Genomic DNA, 20,053 nt, shown 5'->3' with positions numbered 1-20,053 from the left:
ATCTCCCAACTCCTGTACTCAATATTCTGACCAATAGAGGAAAGCATACCAAATGCTTTCTTCGCTATCCTATCTATGTGTAATTCTACTTTCAAGGAGCTATGAAGCTGCACTCCAAGGTCCTTCTTACTAAAAAGTGGAAAATCAAAGAAACACAATTAGCAGTTCTACACTACAGTCCATAAACCCCTGCACATGCTGGGATCAACCTCCCCGCCACCCCAGGCTGCCTGTTCCTGTTCCCACTGCCACCACCACAGGAAGTCTGTTCCTGCTCCTACCGATGCTCTGGGCTCCCTGATCCGCTCTCACCACTGGCTTGCCTTGGGCTGACTGCTCATGTTGCTGGCTATCCTGACTGCACTCTTGACCTCAAAGAGGCTGCAATTCCACTGCTGTCAAGACTTCTGCCTGGGAACACCAGCCACCTTGTGGCCAACTGCCAGAGCCTCTATCTGCTGCCTCCACAATTGAGCTCCCTCCAGAAGGTAAGTAGGGGAAAGAAAAGCTAAAAAAAACTAAAACAAAAAGAAAAAGCAAGAAAAGAAGAAAAGCAGTCAGAGTGGATGGGGTTCAATTCAGGACCCCTCCTCTGCTGACATCTTGGACTTCAATAGACATCCAATTAAAAACAATTGGTTGAAGTGGTCTAGATCAGAGCATTCATGATCTACCAGACAAGGTGTTTTATTGATATGCTATGGTTAAAGCATAAGAATGATTAAAATATAAGGAACACCTTTATAGTAGTTCTTTTTGTTCAAATTAGAGGGAACACCTCAATTCAATTTTAAATAAAATGCTGTTTGATATCTTCCACTCATTTGATTCTTTTCAATTTAGATAAGTACTACAGCGTTGATCCTGCTAACCAGAAAGTCACTGATACAAGAAGAAGTGTAACAAAGGACTTGTATGGATGTGATTAACAATCCAAGAAAAAGTCACGTTTTCAACTCAGCACAAAAGGAAATCATTTTATTTTTCAATGAGAAGGTTACATTGTGACAAGTACCCATAAATGTATGAAGTTGAGAAATTTTAGATCTATTGTAACAAGCCAGTGGCCAATACGCTTCATGGGTATACTTTTTCAATTATGATTTCCTCTGTTTATTCCTCTGCCTGACATTGAATGACTCATACCTATAAATAAAAAAACATGAAAGTAATGAATGGAATATGCGAAACAGTCAACCTTAAACTATACACATGCTTTCCCAAATTTGAAATACTGGTATCAAGAGATTAATGTAAATTTAGAGAGCGTGCAATGTTCTTCCAAAGTCTTGGCTGCTGTTCCTGCACTTGACTGCAAAAAAAATGCAATGGCGTAAGCAGATTTTACTACCCAAATAAAATCAGTTCATTCTGTAAAACTAAAAGTTAGGATTTAGATAGTAATTGAAATATTTACTTATTTTAATTCAAATTCTGCCTTAGGATGTTCAAAGAAACAAAGAAAATATAATAAGACGACAACAAAAATCCAAAACCCAGTCCTGGAAGTTGCCAAATTTATGTCAGAATTAATTTGGTTCAAGCCTCATTTTATGTTCATAAATGTTATCAATTTGATGAAATAGCAAGCACATATCAATTCAAAGGACTTTAAAGTAATGTTTGGAGGTAGGTTGCAGAAAGAGGAGAAATTAGGCTTACAAAGCAAGAGGATATAGCAGCAAGACAGGGCAGCTATTTGATTAATGATACTCAAAGTGGGTCAGAGTGAACAGACATAGAAAAACAGCAATTAACATAGGCAAAGGGGAAAGAAAATAGTGAAAAAAAAGTTATTGGCTCTTACCTTGAATGCAAATAGTATTCAGAACAAAATGAGTGAATTAAATGCCACAAAAGGTTCATGGATATGATCCTTCAGCCATTACAAAGACAGAGACAGTCACAAGGACATCACAACAGGAAACTAAATATTCAGGAATGAGAAACTTTTTGAAAGGACACACAAGCAAAGCAGCATTCTTAGTATAGGATGGAACAAGTATGTTAGTAAGAAATAATCTCATTTGGAGGCTATGGAGTCCATGTGTATTGAGGTAAGTAATAAATAAAAAGGGGGAAGACGAGACTAAAACAGGTTGTCTTTCAGCCCCTGAAACAATAATTATATGGTGGGACAGACAATAAATCAGGAAATTAGGGCATATACAAAAGGCAATATATTAATCATGCATGACTTTAATCTTTATGTAGGTTGAGGTAGTTAGTTTGGCAGATGTTGACCTAACAATGAATTCAGTGCTTATTTGGAACCATATCCGAGGACAAGACACTATGGATCCAACTTGCGATCAGGATATTTTGCTTCTGATAAGGTTGAATGAGGCCAGTTTAATAAATTGTCAGAGTAAAGATTACCGAGGAAGTAATGATCACAATGCGGTAGAATTTAGCATCAGTTAGAGGACTGGGGAAAGAATTCAGAAGCAAAGACTACTGATGAACAATGGCAAATGTTTCAGAAGACAGTTCATGGCTCACAGCAACCATATATCCCAATGAGAAAGGAGGATTCTAGAAAAAATAATCAGCTATTATGAGTAATTAAGGAAGTTAAGGATAGCAATAATTCGAAAAACAAATCATACAATATGGCAAAGATTAGTGGTAAGTCAGAAGATTGGAAATGTTTTATGAACCAACAAAAGATGACCAAAAAAAAAATGGAGAAAACAAACTTTGAGTGTAAACTTGCAAGAAATATCAAGACTGATAGCAAGAGCTTCTTTATAAATGTAAAAAATGTAGAGAAAGTCCAAATTTAACATAAGCACCTTTGAGAATGAAGCTGTTGAAATAGTGAAGGGCCAACACCTGGAGGAGTTGAATATGTACTTTGATCAGTCTTCACATAAGAACATACTAATGCAGCATTCTGAAATTACTAAATAATTAAGGGGCAAAAAGGAAGAGAGAAAATAAATTAAATAAATATCACTAGAATGAAAAGTGTTACGGAAACTAATACAACTAAAGACTGATAAGTCTCCTGGACCTGATGGGGTGCATATAAGAATCGTAGAGACAGTAGCTTTTGAAATAACGGATATGCTGGTAGTAAATCTCCAAGAATCTTTTGATTCTGAAGAAGTCCCAGAGAATGAGACAACTGCCAATTAAAAAAGGAAGAAGGAGACAAAGAAAGGGAGCTCCAGGCCAGTTAGCCTAATGTCTATTACTGGGAAAAAGTGAGCATTTATTATCAAGGATGTAATAGCAGAGCAATTAGAAAACATAATATATCAATGAGAGTTAGCATGGTTTCACAATAGGGGAAAAAAAAAATCATGTGACAAACGTTTTAAACGTTTGAACAGTTAACAGGCATAGAAGATCAAGGGTAAGGAATGGATATATTTGGATTTTCAGAAGGAAATGTTAAGCTACCTAACAACCCATGGTATTGGGGTAGTTTATTAGCATGAATAAAGGATTGGCTAAATAGTGAACGATGATGTTGCGTGGAAAGGACATTTTCACTCTTCCTTTCCTCCCACATTACTGTCCTCCACCCCATCTCGGACAATGGAAAATCACTGCTTTACTCCGATCTGAAAAAAGTTTCAAATCTGTGCTTGCACTGTGCCTCCAGTCCCCTTTTGTTTCATGTTGACCTTTTCCTTTTGTAAGGTTCCGGTTATATTGACCATTTGCCTTGTAAGGCATTATAAGACCTTTTCCATACTTGCACATAATGAAAGTCAAAGAGGGCCTTACCTCTTCGGCTAATAAACTGTCGCCCCCGAGCAACAGTTCTCCCCATCTGTGGATAAAGTCGTACTCTTCTCAATGGCTTTGGCTGACTGACACTGGCATCTAACAGAAGATGTAATTGAGAAAAATAAACATATCATAATACTAGTGAAAAGTGCACAGATGTCCAAGAATTAAAGCTGTTATGGTTGGCTATCAAAGCTCCATCACTGCTAAATCACTTCATTATAGATAGAACACGTTACTACTTTCAACGATAGCTACTCTCCTGTTTGATTGGATAGTATCTTGTTTTAGGAAAAGAAAACTAAGTTCATGCAGGAGATGAAAACTTAAGTTATTACAGAAAAGTAGGTGGCCATATACTGATGTGATATCATGACACACAACACTCAAAATTACTACAGGGAGTTCTTCTATAATGCATGTTTCATCAGCGCAAATTGTGGATGTTGTTTGTAAAACACAAACTTTCTGCTGAATATTGGGTTTTTCATAGCGCAATCATCTACAGCCAGATTTCTATAGCAGTTTCTCATAGTGAGATTATCTAGAGCATGAGGTTGCAGAGAAATACAACTGTCACATTATAGCGGAACAACCAAATGGTGTGATACATACTCCAATTCTGTACTGTCTCTCAAAAGAATTGGATTATGCAAAGAAAAGGGGAACTTAAATATAAACAACAAAGAAATTACCTTGAATGCAAATGTGCTTGAAACTTCATTATATAAAAATGGTCTAAGGCAGCCTGTATTTGAGCATTCATGAGCAGAGGCAATTTTATAAGTCTAAATATATAGTGAAGCTTTCTATTACATGTTAAAGATGTTGCGCTCTCTCATTAATTTGGTAAAGCATTTTGCAATAGTTCACTGCATTAAAGCTTCACTGTTGGTACTAATTAAAAACAGGGCTTGCTACATTAAGAGTGCATATGCTTGCAGAGTAAAACACAAGTGACAAAATCACTGGTGCACTTTCAAATTACATACCTGCTGAACTGGAAGGAGGATCCTGGCTAGTGGATGGCAGATCTGCCTCTTCAGATGGCTGAACAGATTCCTCCTCCTGATGCCCTTCAATTTCCATGACATCCGAACTAAGACTGAACAAATAAGGTGCATTTAATTTGTCAAATAATAACCTCATGGGTCTGAAAAGCTTTTCAATCAAATAAATAATCATGGAAAGCAATTATGTTTTCATACCTCCATGTCTCATAACAAAAATAGAAAACTGAAGTGCCAAACTTTGCCATTAAATTAAGAATTTTTTAAAAAACTGCTACCAATTTTCAACATAGCAATGGAATGATGCCTGATGCACGCATTTACACCCTCTACAGACAAAGTAGAAGGAATGATAAAACTGCAAGAATCGAGAGTGTGGTGCTGGAAAAGCACAGTAGGTCAGGCAATAAGTATAATCAATAAAAGCTATAAAAGAGAATTAACAATATAATTAAATGGTTTCTTTAGCAGAGGACTATAGATTTAGGGACACTTGGCGTATCTTACCCCTCTTGGTCTGCTCCTTCCATAAACACTTCATCCCCATCATCACCACCTCCAGAATCTGCAGTGCTAGACAGGCCTCCCGTGGATGTTGTAACCATGGGAACAGATTGAGAAGCGTGTTCAGTTACATCCGATTGTGCACCCTCATTGAAAACTGTGACTGAAAGAAAATGAAGTAGCTTGAGTTCCCAAGCAAGCTGAAATTTCAGCATAACAGTTAAGTGTTACAAGTCCAAGACATCTTCTCTGCACATTAAAAGGAAAAGACTGTGTTTTGTACAAGAAAGTGAAGCTCCCTGATATGTTTACATAGTCAGAACTATATCCAGCACTCCAGCTCAATAAATTATAGTTAAAACATAATATTGCACAATAACAAAACAGTCATTGATTTTTCACTGCAATGCTTTCACTATGACTGTTTACTGCACATGCCACCACTAGATGGTAAAGTTAACGGTCTGTGGAAACAGCTCTGCAATCAAGCTCATGAGTGCCAACTCACTGCAATCAACAGATGTTGCACTGTGATAGAAATAACTTATCAATGTGCACTTCATATTAAACTTTTAAAATTGTACCACTAAAACATCCATCCAAGAGGTGCCTTGAAATGAATTAGCAAACAGTTGACTCAGAAGTAGCCCTTACTTTTTCACTCACTTCACACACACAGGCAATGAGGTAGTGTAATTTTTATGCAACTTATTTGGATAAATTTGAAAGTGAAGGAAAATTAGTCACTCAATTTTAAAAGAATAAGATTTAACCGACATTATACTAACATAGGATTCTGTAAAACCTCAAATGATTTGTTCAATGATTTTTTTTTTAAAAAGTACTTAGTGGTCAGCAAAAAGAATTTGGTACACAAAACAGGTCATTGATTTCAACAGACCCACATAGGTGCTTCTGCTTAACTTCAGCTTCCTCCAATTTGCCTTCTTTCAACTGGTTTGTTTAAATTACAGGCATTGCACATTTACCTGCATTTTCGCATTGAATTACAGAAATAATCAAAACACTAAGTACTGAAGAGTAAATGATTTGAAATTTTCCCACAAAGAGGTAAAACGTCTCAAAAATAATTTGTTCATTTTCAAAGCTTGATGTTAAAGAAGGGAGACATCTGCAACTGTTAATAATAGAATTCGTGAAGTGCAGAAAGAGGATATTTAGCCTACAGCTACTCCCTGAACAGCACCCCACAAATACCCACCCCATTCCCGTAACGCCAGATTTACCATGGGCTAATCCATCGAGCCTACACATCCCTAGGACATTACAGGGCAATTTAGCATGGCCAATCCATCTAATCTGCACATCTTTGGTCTGTGCGAGGAAACTGGAGCACCCAGAGGAAACCCACACAGACATGGGGAGAACATGCAAACTTCACAGAGACACAATGACAAGAGGGTGGAATCAAACCCAGGTCCCTGGTGCCATGAGGCAGCAGTGCTAACCATTGTGCAACCAACTGCCCATTAAGTTATACATTCCATTCATAACACAATGTTAACTGTCATGTAGTGGTATGTCACTAGAATAGCAATCCAGAATCACAGACTATTGCTTGGAGATGGCACCATGACAGATGGTGAAATTTGAACTCAGTAACCTGAAATAGAAAGTTCATCTAATGGTCATTATGTAACCATCATCAATTGTCATAAAAACACATCAGATTCACCAATGTCATTCTCCCTTACCTGACATCAGACCCATGGCAATGTGAGTCTTAATGTCAGGTGGGCAATTAAACACGGGTAATAAATTCCATCCATACCCATGAACAAATAATAAAGAAAACAGAAGATCTTTATACAACATTGCTGCATTAATTGTCCTGAACACATTTTACAAACAAAATATGGTGACTGAAATGTAAACTTTTGCATTTAGTATTGTTTTGTCATTGAATTTGAATTTCTTGAATTTCTCCAAGATACATCACTCTGCACTAAAAGAATTAAAAGTCTAACAGTATGGTACTTCATTCTCTCAAAATATGCAGATGACACAAAGCTGGATGAAAGTGTGACTGAGGAGTACACAAATGTTGCGGAGAAATTTGAACAGGCTGAGTGAGTGGGCAAATGCAGAACATTGTGGACAACTGTTGGATTATCCATTCTGGGTGCAAAAATAGGGAGGCAGATTAATATTTGAATGGCTGTAAATTGAGAGGGTAAAATTTCAATGAGACCCAGGTGTCTGTGTACTAATCACTGAAAGTAAGCCTGCATTTGCAGCAGGCAGCATAGAAGACAAACCATATGTTGGCCTCATAATGACAGGATGTGAGTACAAGAAGGAGGATGTGTTGCTGCACCTGTAGAGGGATTGGTGAAGCCACAACTAGAAAACTGTGCAGTTTTGATCTCCTTCCTGGAGGAAGGATTTCCTTGCTGTACAGCAAAGGTTTACCAAATTGATTGCTTGCCTGGCAGAGGAGATATTGAGATTTTTGGGATTATATTCACTGAAGATTAGAAGACTGACAGGATGGGGGATCTCAGAGAAACCGAAAAAATTCTAACAGGACTAGTCATCATGTTAGATGCAAGAAAAATGTTTCTGATGGCAGGGGAGTGGGGAACCAGGTGTCATAATTTAGACTTTTTAGGACTGAGGAGAAATTTCTTCACCCAGAGTAGCAAGCCTGTGGAATTCACTACCACGGAAAGACGTTGATAACAAAACTAAGTTCTCAATGAGGTAAATAAAGCTAGATGTAGGTTTGCTCGCTGAGCTGCAATCTATATCCAGAACTTCAACTTGAGCTACAAATCTTCTCAAAACTCACTCGGTAGATGAAGCTCTTGTGTCAAAAGCTATCTAAGGATATTGGATGGGAATTGGGATTAGGTTATTGAGCTTGATGATCCGCCACAATCATACTGAATGGCAGAGCAGGCTCGAGGGGCTGACTGGCCTACTCTTGTCTTCTGTAGTTTTAATAATCTATTTTGTGCTTTGCATTATCGGACAATATTTAACACTAGAGTCATAGAGATGTACAGGATGGAAACAGACCCTTCAGTCCAACCCGTCCATGTCGACTAGATATCCCAACCCAATCTAGTTCCACCTGCCAGCACCCAGCTCATATCCCTCCAAACCCTTCCTATTCATACACCCATCCAGATGCTTTTAAATGCTGCAATTGTACGAGCCTCCACCACTTCCGCTGGCAGCTCATTCCACACACAGACAACCCTCTGCGTGAAAACATTGCCTCTTAGGTCTCTTTTATATCTTTCCGCTCTCACCCTAAACCTGTGTCCTCTAGTACTGGACTCCCCCAACCAGGGAAAATACTTTGCCTATTCACCCTTATCTATGCCCCTCATGATTTTATAAACCTCTATAAGGTCACCCCTCAGCCTCCGATGCTCCAGGGAAAACAGCCCTAGCCTATTCAACCTCTCCCTATAGCTCAAATCCTCCAACTCTGGCAACATCCTTGTTAATCTTTTCTGAACCCTTCAGAGTTTCACAACACCTTTCCGATAGGAAGGAGTCCAGAACTGCACGCAATATTCCAATAGTAGCCAACCAATGTCCTATACAATTGCAACATGACCTCCCAACTCCTGTACTCAATACTCTGACCAATAAAGGAAAGCACACAAAACGCTTTCTTCAGCACCCTATCCAGCTGCAACTCCACTTTCAAGGAGCTATGAACCTGCTCTCCAAGGTCTCTTTGTTCAGCAACACTCCCCAGGATCTTACCATTAAGTGTATAAGTCCTGCTAAGATTTGCTTTCCCAAAATGCAACATCTCACACCTCTAAAGTAAACTCCATCTGCCACTTCTCAGCCATTTTGTCCATCTGATCAAGATCCTGTTGTAATCTGAGGTAACCTTCTTCACTGTCCACTACACCTCCAATTTTGGTGTCGTCTGCAAACTTACTAACTGTGCCTCTTATGCTGAAAAGTAGTGGACCCAGCACCGATCCTTGTGGCACTCCACTACTCACAGGCCTCCAGTCTGAAAAACATCCCTCAGCCACTACCGTCTGTCATCTACCTTTGAGCCAATTCTGTATTCCATGAGATCTAACCTTGCTAACCAGTCTCCCATGGAGAACCTGGTCGAATGCCTTACTGAAGTCCATATAGACCACATCTACTGCTCTGCCCTCATCAATCCTCTCCGCTATTTCTTCAATCAAGTTTTTAAGACATGATTTCCCATGCACAAAGCCATGCTGGCTATCCCTAATCAGTCCTTGCCTTTCCAAATACATGTACATCCTGTCCCTCAGGATTCCCTCCAACAACTTGCCCACCAACATCAGGGTCACTGGTCTATTGTTCCCTGGCTTGTCCTTACCACCTTTCTTAAACAGTGGCACCTAACTACAGAGATTTCAGAACTAAACAAGTCTTGGTTAGATATGGCTGAAGGAGTCTTAGAGATAGATGGTTTGAAGGAAGGAATTCCATAAGTAAGAGCTTAGAAATCCAACAGTTTGACGAAGAGTGGAGGAAATGTGCATGAGTTAGAGAAAAGCAGCATTCTAACTACTGGAGGGTAAGCGACAGAGGTAAAGATATGGCTAGGAGGGGAAAATATTAAAAATCAGAATTGAAGAACAAGAAAACCAGTGAAGGTCAACGTGCATAGAGATGATGGATAAAGGGGATCTGACACAAGTGAGGACACAGGCAAAATTTTAGACAAGTTCACGATTAAGCTAAATTAGAGTAGAGTAAGGAAAGTAGCATATAAATGTAAGAAAGGCATCAAGAGATCTGCTGTGGTATGAGTTGTTGCTAGTGAGATGAACAATGTTCTAGAAATGCAAGGAAGTAAAGTAAGTTGCCATCTGAAGTGCCAGTCCCTTAAGAAGCCATGATGTAACAAAACTGCATCCATGGACTCGATGAAAATACATGAAATGGTGCAAAGTTAGCAGGCTAAACTTAATTATGTCCACTTAAACAATGGTAAGCCATGTAGGTAGCCATCACTTTTCTAGGAGGGTTTGTAACCATTAGGACACCAAGGCGCAGTCACAAGGTTCTGGCTCAGTGATGCGATGTCATTCACAAGCAGCCCATGGCAATCTTGTTATTCTTACTCAGCATCTTCAACTTTGCTGTACAGGGTTTAAGTGTAAAAAGTTCAGCAATTTGAGCAAATGTAATTAACAGCCCATATCAATTGGTCACAGGACACAAGTCAGTCCATCAGTGTTTCCTCCTCTCGGGGATCCATGGTAGATTCAGAATTTTAAAAAGGGTTTGTTGTAATTGCCATCATGTCGCACCTTTTCATTAAAAAACATTTAATGAGCTTAGTATTGCAGATGACCTTTCAAAAAGGTCAACTGTGGCAAGTCAAATGGCTAAATAATGCAATAGTATATGGGAGGATGGCAATTCTTATATCCCAGAAATTACGTTACAGACATTATGCGACAGAAACTAACTGGCACAAAACCACGCAATATTGTTACAAGCAATATTGCTTCTATTCTGGCGAAGTTCGCCAATGATACGAAGTTAGGCGGACAGGTAGGTAGTTCTGAGGTGGTGGGGAGGCTGCAGAAAGATTTAGACAATTTAGGAGTGTGGTCCAAGAAGTGGCTGATGAAATTCAAATGTGAGCAAATGCAAGGTCTTGCACTTTGGAAAAAAAGAATACAGGGACGGGCTAGTTTCTAAATGGTGAGAAAATTCATTAAGGCAAATTACAAAGGGATCTGGGAGTGCTAGTCCAGGATTCTATAAAGGTTGACTTGCAGGTTGAGTCCGTGGTTAAGAAAGCAAATGTAATATTGTATTTATCTCAAGAGGGTTGGAATATAAAAGCAGTGACATGCTTCTGAGACTTTATAAAGCTCTAGTTAGGCCCCATTTAGAATACTGTGTCCAATTTTGGGCCCCACACCTCAGGAAGGACATATTGGCACTGGAGCGTGTCCAGCAGAGATTCACACAGATGATCCCTGGAATGGTAGGCCTAACATATGATGAATGGCTGAGAATCCTGGGATTGTATTCATTAGAGGTTAGAAGGTTTAGGGGAGATCTAAGAGAAACTTACAAGATAAAGCATGCCTTAGAAAGGGTGGACGCTGGGAATTTGTTTCCGTCAGGCGGAGTTACTAGGACCTGTGGGTACAGCCTTCGGATTAGAGGGGGTCAATTTAGAATGGAAATGAGGAGAAATTTCTTCAGCCAGAGAATGGTGTGCCTGTGGAATTCATTACCATGGAGCGCAGTGGAGGCTGGGAGGTTAAATATCTTCAAGACTGAGATTGATAAATTCTTAAATCTCACAAGGAATTAAGGGATATGGGGAGTGCGGGTAAGTGGTGTTGAAATGCCCATCAGCCATGATTGAATGGTGAGTGGACTTGATGGGCTGAATGGCCTTACTTCCACTCCTGGGTCTTATGCACTACAGAACAAATAGCTGGATGGAACTTTGATCATAAAAAGCATGAGAAGCTTATCTTAGGCTTTAGTGCCATTACACAATTACATGATGAGCACTCTCCCAAAAATTCAGCCACTTTTATTCTCATTAAAATAAATCCATACCTGGTGCATGAACTTGCAGAGGTGTAGTTGGGACACTGCGGCCTCCAGATTCGTCTTCATGAACAGCAGCAAGATAAATGGGAGTTTCATACATTCCTAGTCCTGTAGGAATAAGGAGATGAGTCACAATAAATTACAGAATAAAATCAGAATAAACAAACATTCCACACATCACCTGTTCTCAAGTAGTAAGTCAGAGTAGACTGGATACTTTCATACCGAAGCTGCATAGTTTATTTCATGTAATTAAAGTATTAGTAACAGCATCATTTAAATGCAGACATGGTGATTTAACACTTGACATTTCATTTTAGATTAAAAGATTTGACTTGTGGCACAGATTTCTGCTTCAAGTTGAATGTCACTAGCATTTCTGAACAGCAGAAATGATGCAAGTAACCTAGGCTGTTTGTGCATTCACTTCTTAATTAAACAGTTTTCAGAGTCACTTGTGAAATGCAAGATTTCAATTAAGTACTGGTTTTACAAACCAGTAAAAGACTACTACACAACTGGATGATGAATAAAAACAGACAGGTGTAGGAACAGAAGCATGCACTTAGCTCAACGGGTCTGCTCTGCCATTGAATGAGATCATGGTTGAATCTGATAACCCTGAACTCCAGTTTCCTGCCATTTCCCCATAATCAATGGCTCCCTTACTGATTAAAAATCTCTCTGCCCTGAATATACTTAATGGCTTAGTTTCTACAGCCTTCTGTGATAAAGGTTTTTGCACACTGACCACTTCAGAAAGAAAAAAGTCACACTGGTCTTAAACTGGTCAGATTATGCCTCTGGTCGAAGATTCACCCAAGGGAGAATAGAGGGAGAAACAACCTCTCCACATCAACTCTGCCAGGCTGCCTAAGGGTACTGTATGTTTTAATGAGACCTCCTCCGATTCTGCTAAACTCCGGAGAGTACAGGCCCAACCTACTCTATCTGTTCTCGTAGACAGTTCCTCAATAAGCAGGACCAATCTACTGAACCTACTCTCGACTGCCTCCAATGACAGGACATCATTCTTTAGATAAGGCTCCCAAAACTGTGCAGTATTCTGGCTGTGGTCTGTTTAGTGCTTGTATAGTTTTATGAAGACTTGACTATTTCTAGATTCCACTCCCTTTGATATAAAGGCCAGGAAACTATTGCTTTTACTTTTACTTACTAAACTTGCATGCTAACTTATTTTTGTGATTTATGCACAAGGACCCCACGTTCCAGTGCTACAGCTTTCTGTAATCTTTCCCTATTTAAATAATATTCAGGTCCTCTACTTTTGCTGAAAAAGTGGACAAGCTAATTTTTCCAAATCTTTTGCCCACTCACTTAACTTAAGAGATATCCTTAGATAGGCTGTCATCTGCAACTTGCATTCTTAGCTTTGGTAATAGTACATCAACTTCCAAAGTAATTTATCTTTTGTAAATGTGTGTCAGTAGTTACAGGTTGCCATCCTGAAAATGTCCCCCTTTCCCCAACTCCATTGATCCATGTTAATAACAGCACCCTCAACACTATGTGCAGTTTTCTTATTAAGTCACAAACATGTAGTACCTTATCAAGTGCCATTTGGAAAACCAAAATATTGCATCTATGGGTTCCCTTCATCTACTCTATTTATTGTCTCCTCAAAGAACTCTAATACATTTGTTAAGCATGAGTTCCTCCTCATGAAGCCATGCTGACTTAGCTTGATTATATTATGTTTTCCTAAATGTTCTGCTTTCATCCTTTATCATAAACTCTAACATCTTCTCAATAACAGACAGTAAGCTAACTGTCCTGTCGTTATCTTTTTCTTTGACTTTTTGTCAACAACCTTTTTGAATATGGGTGTTACATGGGCAATTTTCCAATCCTCTGTGGGACTTTTCCATCATCCAAGGATTCCTGAAAGATGATGACTAGTCCATCACAATCTGTCTACAGGTACAAGATCCTTTATCTGAACATCCAAAAGCTCTGAAATCCGAAGGCTTTTTTGTGAAGTTTTTTCTCATTAACAAAATTGTTTGGCAAGCAAATAGTTAATCCAAGATGAGCATTGACAGGTCTGGGGTTTTTCTATGAACGCCACCAAGTCGACACACACTTGATGTATGTCACTCAGATGCGACGTGGGGGTGGGGCGGGTGGCCAAGCACATTCTTTGTTAGAAGTCTGCTTCTCCGGTAAGATTTTAAAAAATTTCATCATTAAACTGTCACATTCTGAAAACCGAATTCTGAACAACAGCTGGTCCCGAACATTTTGGATAAAGGATCTAGTACTTTCTTTAATATCCTAGGATACACCTCACCAGATCCAGAGGACTTAACTGTCTTGCATTTTTAACCACATTTGTTATCCAGGTACTTTTCTGTTATGATACTTATTGCGCTTATTTCCTCCCTCTGCCTTAACTTAGGATTTGTGCAGTGCTTCTAATATGCTCTATCGTGAAGACTGAAGCAAGATATTTATTACCCTTGTCTGCCATTGCCTGGTTTTCCGTTATTATTTCTCCTGACTCATTTTCTAAGGTTTAACTTTGGCCACAATAGTTTTTTTTAATATTTAAAAAGCTCTGTCAGTTTTCCCTCACCTTGATTATTATTCTTTTGGTCACCTTTTTGTTGGATTTTAAAACTTTCTTAAACTTTGCCACATTTTTCTTTAGTAAATCTGACCAGATCCTTAAACATTGCCAGTTTATCGTCTTACTTGATCCCTCCTTCCTCATGGAGACATATTTTTACTGAGTAATGAACTATTTTCTTAAATGACTGCTGCTGTTCTTCAAATCTCTTTTCTGTTAAAATCTTTTCCTCATCCCGATGTAATTATCCTTGTTTAACTTCAGCACAGTTGATTCTGATCTAACTTTCTCACACTCAAACCAACTATAAGACTCTGCTGCTACAGTCACTGCTCCCTCAGGGATCATTTACTCAGATTATTTAAAATCGGCTTTATTACTCGTCAAAAGAAATAGCCTGATCCCTGGTTGGATCACAAAATGTTGTTCTAGGAAACACCGTCTCAAACACACAATTTTTCCTCCTGGGAACTTTTCCAATTTAGATTGGTCAATCTTTAAGATTAAGTAACCCATGATTAATATTTTGTTTTTTTTAAAAAAAGGCTTTCATTATCTCAATTTATTCTCTATCCTGTAGAATAGGCTTGAAGTGTTATTCTGTAAAATTGGAACCATTATTATTGATACTCAATGATCTACCAAATATAAGTGGAAAATACTGATTCATGCAATATCAACTGCAAGCGAAATTTAGCACAAATTATCACATTTACTTTCCCCATTTCAAATTATGTTACCGTTTTGAAACCTTTTTTAAGAGAATTACCTCCTTGTGATGCCAACTGTCCAAGGTCTGACTGACTTGAACTGGTTTGAGACATATCTTCTGGGGGTCCAAACCTGAATCGAGGAACTCCAATAACCTGGGGAGAACTAACCACAGTTTCCAACATGAATTTCTAGCTTAGATCATAATGAAAAATACATAGCAGATCGAGTTTTATACCAAGTTCCCTATGCGCCACATCTTAACTTATTCATTTCCTCCTATGGATTAACTCATGCTACACCAGTTTCTTATTTTTGAAAATAAATCATTAAGCATATGATCACAAAAGTAGTACATGAAGTGTCTGCTTCCTTGATACCAATTTCAAGTTGAAGAAAATTCAGTAAATCTCAAAGACCATCTGGTATCAAAATACGTTTGCCTAACCTCCATGCAAATTCAAAACCCGGTTTCAATCAGAACTCAAAATTCACAACTTTCAGTTTGAAAATTTCACTCTATTTACTGTGAAATCACAAACTTTCACTGAACATGTTTTAGACCTACATTTGAAATTTACGAATTCATTTCTTACCTATAGAAAGAATTTGTTTACTCGACAAAGGGTATCCAATTTGAAACTTAACACTAGTTATTTTCATATTTTATTAACCTCTGACATCCTCTAAGATATGGTCATAGTCATAGAGAAATAGAGATGCACAACATAGAAGCAGACCTTTTCGTCCAACTTGTCCATATCAGTCAGTTATCCTAAATTAATTTAGTCCTATTTGCCAGCATTTGGCCCATATCCCTTTAAAGCCATCCTATTCATACACTCAACCACCTTTTAAATGGTGTAATCGTACCAGCCTCCACCATATTCTCTAGTAGTTTCATACACGTCATCTGCAGGAAAAGGTTGCTCCTTAGGTCCCTTTTAAATCTTTCCCCTCTCACTTTAAACCTATCCTCTCTACTTTTAGACTTGCCTACTCTGTGGAAAAAACCTTTGTTTTTTTCCCTATCCATGCCCCTCATGATTTTACAAACTTCTATAAGGACACTCCTCAGCCTCCGGCACTCCAGTGAAAACAGCCCCAACCTATTCAGCCTTTCCAGATAGCTCAAACCCTCTAACCCTGAGCTATACCCATGGAAATCTTCTCTGAACCCTTTAAAGTTTCACAATATCTTTCCTATAGCAGGGAGACCAGAAATGAAAGGAGTTTTCCAAAAGTGGTCTAACCAATGTCTGTACAGCAGCAACATGACCGCCCAATTCCAATTGTCGATGCACTAACTAATAATGGTAAGCATTTCAATGCTTTCTTCACCATCTTGCCTACCTGCGAATCCACTTTCTTGGAACTATAAACCTGCACCCCAATGTGTCTTTGTTCAGCAACACTCCCAGGTCCTTCAAGTGTATAAGTACTGCCTTGAGCGACCTTTCTAAAATGCAGCATCTCACATTCATCTAAGTTAACCTCCATTTGCCACTCCACAGCCCATCTGATCAAAGTTCCATTCTACTCGATGGGGAGGGGGGGGGTGTTTGAATGTGCGACCTCCTTTGCTGTGCACTACACCATCAATTTTGGCAAGATCTGCAAATTTCCCGATGATACTCATATGTTCATATCCAATTCATTTACATAAAACACTATCTTTGCACCACACTGCTAGTCACAAGTTTGCAGTCCAAAAAAGAATCCTTCAACACCACCCTCTGTCTGCATCTTCAAGCCAATTTTGTATCAAAATGGCTAGCTCTCCCTGTATAGCATGTGAGCTAATTTTACTAACTAGTCTGTTGTGGAATCTTGTTGAATGCCTAACCGAAGTCTATATAGACAATGCCCACCACTCAGCCTTCATGAATCTTATTCATTACTTCTTCAAAATAAAAACTGTATAATTCAGAATTTAACTTACTGAATGGCTTCTGCAAAGCCATCTGATCGATGAGGCACAACAAGAGTTGGTGTACTTGGCACCATCCTGTCATCTTCATCAAAGAAGTGCTGCTGCTAAACAAACAAGATAGATCAGAGATCAGTATGGGCAGAAAACAAAAAGACAAACGGATATCAATTTAAAATTATTGCATCATTTGACGAGGGCCTCATTCTTAGCTACATTTTGATATCACTTGAGGTTACTATCTCACTCAGGTAGCATACTGGAAATTAAGCATCTTTATTCTCAAAAGTTGTGCAAAAACGTAACTAAAAAGCATGAAAAATTACCCAATTCACCCATCTTCTCGACACAGGTTGACAAAGCACAGACTAGTTTTCTGTATTTAACAAAAAGTGCAAATTGACTTCCGCTATGCATAAACGGTTATCAATCATTGACAAATAACCCTAATCTCCTGCATAAATGGAATTATACATATAATACAAGACAGAAGAAAAAACATAGATTATGGATGGAGGGAAATTCTGGGAAATCAGTTAATTTGATCCTGTTCACAAAAGATGCTGAGATTAATTTTACGCTGTTAAGAACACATGTAGTCAGAGTCATAGAAGCCTAACAGTGGGGAAACAGGAAATTTGGCCCATCAAGTTCACATCAACCCTCTAAAGAGTATCCTACTCAGGCCCCTCAATCTATCCCTACATTTTCCATGGCAAATCTACCTAAACTTCACATCCTTGGACACTACGGGTTGTTCATAATGCCCAATCCATCTAATCTGAACATCTTTGGACTGTAGGAGAAAATCAGAGCACCCAGGAGAAACTCAAGCAGACAAGGGGAGAATATGGCAACTCCAACACAGTCACCTCAGGCTGGAATTGATTCCAGATCGCTGGCACTGTGAGGCAGTGGTGCTAACCACTGAGCCACTGTGCCATTTTTCCACTGTCATTCTTTACTGGATGTTTCCATTGATATATAAGAGGCACAGGGCAGTTAGTTCACATAAAAAGGTCTCTGTCTTATCAACTAAATGTCACATGTTAAAGAAACTGAAGGTGAGATAAACTTTTAAATGGCGTAAAGTGGCTTACTGCAGAGAGTAGAGACAGCTCCTAAGCTGCCATAACCTCCTGTGTATCTTGTTGACAGTCTAAACCACTCAGCTACCTGAGAACCAATCACATAGTTGTGGGTAGGTAGAAGACTTTTGTCATTCATAACGGATTACTAATCCACACAACTTTGTCAACCAAAGTCCCATCTGTACACAATCCTTCAGTTTGTTTGCAACCACTGCTTTGCAAAGGATCTTAACTGTGAATATCAAGTTACTTTCTTTCCAACCATGCAACAATTTCTGTAATTTCTGGTTTCAAAACCAATCTTTCCTCATTTCAGTCTAAAATTTGCAAAACTGGCTGAAAACATGTTCATTTGTAAAGTTTCCAAATGTTTGTAGTTCTTCACAGTTCAAACACCTGGTTTGCAATGACTTCCAGAAATAGTCTTGTCTATTTTCTCAAACGCATTAAAACACTACACACTCAGGACTTCACGATTGAGTAATTTACAATATTTGGCTTTGAGATTTATAATCCTTAATTCATTTGAAAAGTTATTCAACTAAAAAAGTATGAGAATAATTCAAGTTGGCATCAGGTAAATGCAAATTTGCTCTACTGCCAACTTTAAGTAAACTAAAGCATTTACACTAGCAATTTTGATTTTAGAAAACTAACCAGTGAATAGAACTGAAGGAAGTGCATTGAAATGACAAACAACATTTATGACCCTATAAAACTTAAGTGCACATTTTGGTCATTCCATTACTTACCACACCTCCAACACCTGGAGTAAGCTGAATTCCTCCTCGGCTTGATGAAGGACGTCGTGCAGGTGGAAATCGCTGAAGAACAGAAAAATATTCTTACAGAAAAACTACAAACCTCAAACAAAAATGCCCAAATTTCAAAATCAGAGAGACATCCACCATTGAAAAATGAGACAGGCCAGACTGTATATCCTTCGTAAATGCAAGAAAACGATGTTGTACTGAATACTGCTTAACAACATTCATTTTTCCTTCAACTTTCTTGCTGAGAAGAAAAACATTGTTTTAACTCTGAAGCGGCTTAAGCAACTCCTTGCATGGGAGTAATTGATTAATGGCATAAGGAGAAAAGCATGGGTCTATATTCTATTTAGTTCAAGTATCTGGAACCTCAAGTGAAGGACTTGCACATTCTGCACGATGTGGGAATCCCACTCACTCATACAGTCTGGATGATCAAGTGTGGAGGAGGTACTTCCAGTTGAAACAACTTGAGCACCATATTTTGAACCTTGTGCAGCTGTAACTATGGTATTTTCACAGGACAGTGGTGCTCGCGGATATACATTTCAGTATGTGTTCACTCCACAGTTTAAGGAATTGCAAGCTGAGATGCAAAGCTAACTGTCAGACAGAAGGGGACCCCTTACAGCTCATCTTGCTTGCAAACCATTTAATGGCTTGGAAAATGTTAGGAATGAATGGAGACCAGGCATAACCAAAGAGAGAGAGAGAGAGAGAGAGAGAGAGAGAGAGCGAGAGAGAGAGCGCGCGAGGAGAGAGAGCGCGCGAGGAGAGAGAGCGCGCGAGGAGAGAGAGCGCGCGAGGAGAGAGAGAGCGCGAGGAGAGAGAGAGCGCGAGGAGAGTGAGAGCGAGAGCGCGAGGAGAGAGCGAGCGCGAGGAGAGAGCGAGCGCGAGGAGAGAGCGAGCGCGAGGAGAGAGCGAGCGCGAGGAGAGAGCGAGCGCGAGGAGAGAGCGAGCGCGAGGAGAGAGCGAGCGCGAGGAGAGAGCGAGCGCGAGGAGAGAGCGAGCGCGAGGAGAGAGCGAGCGCGAGGAGAGAGCGAGCGCGAGGAGAGAGCGAGCGCGAGGAGAGAGCGAGCGCGAGGAGAGAGCGAGCGCGAGGAGAGAGCGAGCGCGAGGAGAGAGCGAGCGCGAGGAGAGAG

At 39.4% G+C, this 20,053-nt stretch overlaps 1 protein-coding gene across 4 annotated transcripts in view; it reads right to left on the bottom strand.

Annotated features, from left to right (window-relative positions):
* Positions 1 to 949: 949 nt before the first annotated feature.
* tprb (translocated promoter region b, nuclear basket protein) overlaps positions 950 to 20,053 on the bottom strand; it is a 148,337-nt gene continuing 129,233 nt past the window's right edge. For 3 of the 4 annotated variants that reach the window (XM_043699535.1, XM_043699537.1, XM_043699538.1), the window contains 8 exons: positions 18,894 to 18,965; positions 17,063 to 17,157; positions 15,179 to 15,285; positions 11,826 to 11,927; positions 5,259 to 5,418; positions 4,734 to 4,846; positions 3,739 to 3,837; positions 950 to 1,146 (listed from right to left, as the gene is read on the bottom strand). In XM_043699535.1, coding sequence (XP_043555470.1) covers positions 1,094 to 1,146; positions 3,739 to 3,837; positions 4,734 to 4,846; positions 5,259 to 5,418; positions 11,826 to 11,927; positions 15,179 to 15,285; positions 17,063 to 17,157; positions 18,894 to 18,965 — 801 coding nt within the window. In that variant the 3' untranslated portion in view covers positions 950 to 1,093. The remainder of the gene's footprint in view (positions 1,147 to 3,738; positions 3,838 to 4,733; positions 4,847 to 5,258; positions 5,419 to 11,825; positions 11,928 to 15,178; positions 15,286 to 17,062; positions 17,158 to 18,893; positions 18,966 to 20,053) is intronic. The other variant, XM_043699536.1, reaches the window with a different exon arrangement.

This window comes from Chiloscyllium plagiosum, chromosome 11 (assembly GCF_004010195.1).
Source record: "Chiloscyllium plagiosum isolate BGI_BamShark_2017 chromosome 11, ASM401019v2, whole genome shotgun sequence".
Classification (NCBI taxonomy): Eukaryota; Metazoa; Chordata; class Chondrichthyes; order Orectolobiformes; family Hemiscylliidae; genus Chiloscyllium; species Chiloscyllium plagiosum.
The sequence above is the reverse complement of the archived record's forward strand: the minus strand, read 5'-3'. Positions and strand labels throughout refer to the sequence as shown.